Source organism: Nestor notabilis, unplaced genomic scaffold, assembly GCF_000696875.1.
Source record: "Nestor notabilis isolate BGI_N333 unplaced genomic scaffold, ASM69687v1 scaffold15063, whole genome shotgun sequence".
Lineage (NCBI taxonomy): Eukaryota > Metazoa > Chordata > Aves > Psittaciformes > Psittacidae > Nestor > Nestor notabilis.
In genome coordinates this window covers 1-4,879 of record NW_009921602.1, presented here as the reverse complement: position 1 = coordinate 4,879, position 4,879 = coordinate 1, and the positions used below count along the sequence as shown (strand labels likewise).

Here is a 4,879-nt window from a genome sequence, read left to right as displayed (position 1 = left end):
TCCAGGGACTGATTAAGATCACTCTCCAATTTTTTCAACTGTGTTTTCAGGTCACTTTCCTTATCTGACAAAGCATTCACCTTTGCCACTGACTGCCTCAGTTGTTCTTGCAATTCTTTCAGGGACTCCTCCTTTTTCACCTGTTCTTCCTTCAGTCGAGTTATTTCTGTTCTGGAGCTCTCCTCCTCAGCACTGAAGGTGGCAAGCTTCTGTCTTAGGTCTCCAACCTCCTGCTCTTTTTCTTGCAGTTCCATATCATGTTTTTCCTGGAGCTCTTCAACCTGCTGATTGAGTTTCTTTTCCCAACTCTGGGCAATTTCTTCCAACTCCCTCCTATGAGCCTCAGCGAGAGTCTCCAGTTGCTCTTTCTGATTAGATTCCAGTTTTGACACAGCATCATTGATTCCAGCTGAGCTGGCATGTGCCATTTCCAACATTTTAGCATTGAACTCACTCTCTTTCTGACTGAACTCCAACTGCTTGTTTTCAAGCTCCTTTTTTAGTTTAGCCTCTTGCTCAGCAAGTTTATTTTTGAGAGTTTCCTGCATATCTTCGGATTTCTGTTTAATTTTTTCCATTGTATTCTCCTGATGTTTCAGTTTACCTTCATATTCTCCTTGTAAAGCACCAATTCTATCCTCTGCACCTAACAGTTTCTGTTCAAGCTCTTCCACTTGCTTGTCCTGTAACTTCTTCATGTGTTCAATTTCATTTTCCTTCTCAGTCAGACTTCTCTTTGTATCATCAGCCTCTCTTTGTAGATCCTTCAGTTGACATTCATACTGCTGTGTTAGAGAGGTTACTTTTTGTGTGTTTTCATTGCTTTGCTCTTGCAGATGCTGCTTCAGGTCATGTACCTGTGAGATGTATGCCTCTAACTCATTCTTGACTTCATTAAACTGAGATTGATTTTTTTCTAGCTGCTCACTAAGTTGAGATTTTTCACCTTCAAGATCTGCCAGCTTCTGCTGCAGCTTTGCTAATTCCTCTTCATATGTCTTCGTCTGCTCATTAGAAGTGCTCTGCTGAGATTCTGAAAGCTCCTCTAGCTTTGCAGACACTCGCACAAGTTCAGCTTCAGATCTTTCTGCAGATTCCTTCAGTTTCTGTTCATGTGCTTTTAGTTCCTCCAGATGTCTGTCTTTCTCCTCCAATGATTGCTTGAGTTTGTTGAGTTCCTCTTTGAGTATCTTCTCAACACCTTGAATAGACATTTCATGCTCTTTTAACATCATTTCAACCTCTTCAGTGTGCCGTTTCCTCTCTTCTTCCAACTTCCCTTCCAATTCTTGCTTTGCTTCAGACGCTTTACTATTCAATTCTGAGAGCTTTTGTTCTAAATCATGACGTATTTTTAGTGCTTCTGACAGCTCAGAAGACAGTGCTTCTAGTTCTGTTTGTTTCACATCAAGTTTTTCTAATGTTTTTTCATTCATCTCTTCTATGTGTGCACAGAAAACAGTTTCTTTCTCTTTCAAAATCGTATCTATCTCTTGTTCTTGTTTCTCTCTCATTTTTTCTATTTCAGCTACTTGTTGTTGCTTTAAGATTTGAAGTTTTTCAGTCCAAATCTTTTCCTGCTGCTGTTTCATGTTCTCCATTTCTTTCTTGTGTTTTTCAACCATTTCATTCATTTCCTTATTGTGCTGCTCTTTTTCAGACTCCATCAGAGTACTTAATTCCTCTGATTGCTTTCTGTCATCTTGAGAATATTTTGCAAGTGAGCTTTCCAGTTCAAGAATCCTCTGTTAGAGAATACAGTTTTAAAATACTATGAATATTCAAAAGGTAACAAGTTGATTAGATTATGTGCACATAACTACAAGTCACTCATTCCATTTTTTTTTCTGAATGTCAACATTTTATATAAGACTGCCATTAAAGTTTATTCTCAACTTTGCTTCATTATAATGAGTTAGTTATTTAATAAAAAATTTTCTATTTCACTGCAGTGAAAATAGATAAAATAGGAAATTGGAAAGAATTTAACTACTTCCAATAAAATAATTCACATTTTATTTATGAGAGATGTGTTCACATTTTCATATTAAAATATCAATACAAAGGACGAAAGACATCGGGAGACTACAGAAGTATTATAGAGCTTTTCACATATTAACATGATATGTATCTTAATTCTACCTCTCATGGAAATGCTGCTCAAAGTTAAAACACTTATACAGGCAAAGCTTCCAAACTAGTATTTGGAAGTGGTGGAACACAGTACAAACTTGCATTAGCAGATAATACAACCTCATCCATTACAGAAAGCAAAGGACCCTTCTAAACTTTTAGCAAATTTTTTACTTACTCAAGTACACTTATAAGCGTTTGTATGGTAGCAGTATCCAGAAGTTATGAAGTTTAACTCTCTTGTATAACGTACATAAAAATTATGTATGGATACAAATTCATATCCCAAGCCAGGATATAAAGTGAATGTATTTCTATACTTTGCTGTCTAATCTTGTAAAAAGTAGGGGCTGCGGCATACCATGACAATACAGTAAACTTCTGCCACTACAAGAAGCTCAGTGAAATCAAACCAACCCCAATCACAATAAATCCACCGTATTTGTAAACCTGTCACAGTTAAATATATATTGAAGGGCATTCTTGTGAACATTTACCCTTTTGGAATGTTTACTCACAGTTCTACAAGTCTCTACTTCTTGATGCATCATCTGAACCTTCTTGTCACACTCTGACTGTATTGCTTTCTTCTGCAGTTCTAATTCTTCCAAGGCTAAGGATTCTTGCTGCTCTTGTTCTTGAAGGGTTTTTAAACACTCACTTTGATTTTTTTCCTGTATCAAAAATTATGATTAAACCAATAAACTATAGTCATACACCTTCAAAACCAATATAACAGGATATTTACAAACCACTTAATAGTTTTTACACTAATAGTTAATAGTCATACACTAAAAACCTGTAATTTCTCTGCATACACAGAGTTTGTATTTCATCTGTGAGAATAGAATTGTTATAAATCACTTCCATTTTCTCTTCTTGGGAACGATTTGTCTTCCACTTCTCTCTGTGTAAAAAACATAACGCAATCCGTCCTTTCCCTTTGGTTTGTTTACCACGATTGAGATTAACACCTTAGAGAAAAAAGGTCTGTCTTCACTTGATTCCACTGTTAATGGATTTTTAAGCTTCTATTTCTTATAATTAAAAAAATAACCTCAGAAACATGAAGAAAAATATAGTCAGAAAAGGACTGTCAAAGTCCCTCAGTCCCCGTCACCCACCATTGTGGAGAAGCACAAAAGAGAATCCACACGTTGCTCTAAGGTGGATTACAGCTTATGAAAAAGAGCAAAGAATCCAAATGATTCCTCCCAGCCTGACCTAGAAGAAAATTCTTTTCCAAGGTCAAACACTGTGAATAGTCAACTCTGTTCACATAACACAACACAACCAGACATAGTGATACTGACAATTTTCAAAGAACAGCCTCATTCTTTGTAGCTCTTTTACTCTAGCTGCTGTGGCTGATCGCCAATGATCCAGAGGAAGAAATGAAAAAAACCAAGTCTAACAAAAAGAGTTTTCAAAATAAGAAGTAAGTCTTTCCACAAGATGCAGCTGTTAGTGAGAAGAGATAATGATTAATTATCTTTATTCAGTCTGGATGACTGCAGCTGCTTTCCTTTCATTGGACATCTCTGAGTTCTTTGACCTTTGGAGAACACTTGTATCTTTCAGTACAGAAGGACTCTTACTGCAGAACAGGGTCAGATGAAGACTTCTAGTCCCACCTCACTTGCAGAGATGTCTTTCTACACATTTTACGGATACTTACAAGAGCTGCCTTCATCCTCTCCTGGAACGCCTTTTCTTGGGCCTGTAATCTCTCATTTAGCTCCTGATCTTTGGTAGCCAGCTCTTTTTTATGGAACTTTTCTAGTTCAGCAACACGCTCCTCTGATGATTTCTGTGAACCAAAGTCAGGGGGGAAAAAAAAATAATCAGAATATTAAATAACAAAACACTTCGTATTATTTCTGAATAAGAAAAGCAGCGCAACAGACAGAGGAAACCAGATCCACCTCTTTGCTTTCTCTGAATAAGTAACAATCATTTAGAGTGCTTAATATTAAGCTCTAACAGTTCTTATTTTCAAGCTTGAAGTTATCTGTCTTCCTTCTCAAGTCTTTCACAGCTCTACTAAAAGAAACACCGCATTTTCTAAAGACTCTCCTACCAAGATAAACTTAGTGGCTTTGATTGCAGTTCAAATATGAAAACAAATTGGAAAAAGAACTGTAGCTTTCCCTGTATTCTTGTTACTACATTAGCCAGACCAATAAGTGGTGACAGCTATCTATAACCTACACAACATGCTTTAAGGATAATGTGATGTCAGTCCCCTAAAGCACCAGTGTGTTCTCTCAGAAAAATTAGTAACATAAATGTCAACACAAGAACTGCAATGTAAAGGTGTTGAAATTTACAGCTTGGCAAGGCTTGTGCAGCACTCCTGCCATTCCTACCTGAGTACTCCAGATGAAGCACATATAAGCAATTTTGAAGTAGCAAACAGTCTGGCAAAACGTTCTTCAATGTTTAAGCATATAGGACTAGGATAATAACTTAAAGTACTTAATATTAAAACCCCAGATCCTGCTGGAGATGTGTGAGCTGACTGCCATTTGTTTGTTTTTCTTGACTCCCTTTAAAGTCTCAAGTACAATTCTAGTAAATAATTGTATAAAACATTGTGAAACAACAAGTAATACTGTTCATTTTTACATTGCTCTAACATGCTGATTTTGAACTGTAGAGGAAAAGAAATCTATATGGGGAGTTTTCTATTTTGCTTAAGTAAATCTTTAATCCCACAAACTAATTTTTATAGAATATAAATATT

At 36.4% G+C, this 4,879-nt stretch overlaps 1 protein-coding gene across 1 annotated transcript in view; it reads right to left on the bottom strand.

The window, feature by feature from the left end:
* Positions 1-3,943, bottom strand: part of LOC104403168 (golgin subfamily A member 4-like) — a gene marked incomplete at its 5' end in the record, with an annotated part of 21,470 nt that extends 17,527 nt beyond the window's left edge. Inside the window, 3 exon segments of the mRNA XM_010011226.1 lie at positions 3-1,745; positions 2,652-2,807; positions 3,812-3,943. Of these exon segments, the coding sequence (XP_010009528.1) occupies positions 3-1,745; positions 2,652-2,807; positions 3,812-3,943 (2,031 nt within the window).
* Positions 3,944-4,879: the final 936 nt, after the last annotated feature.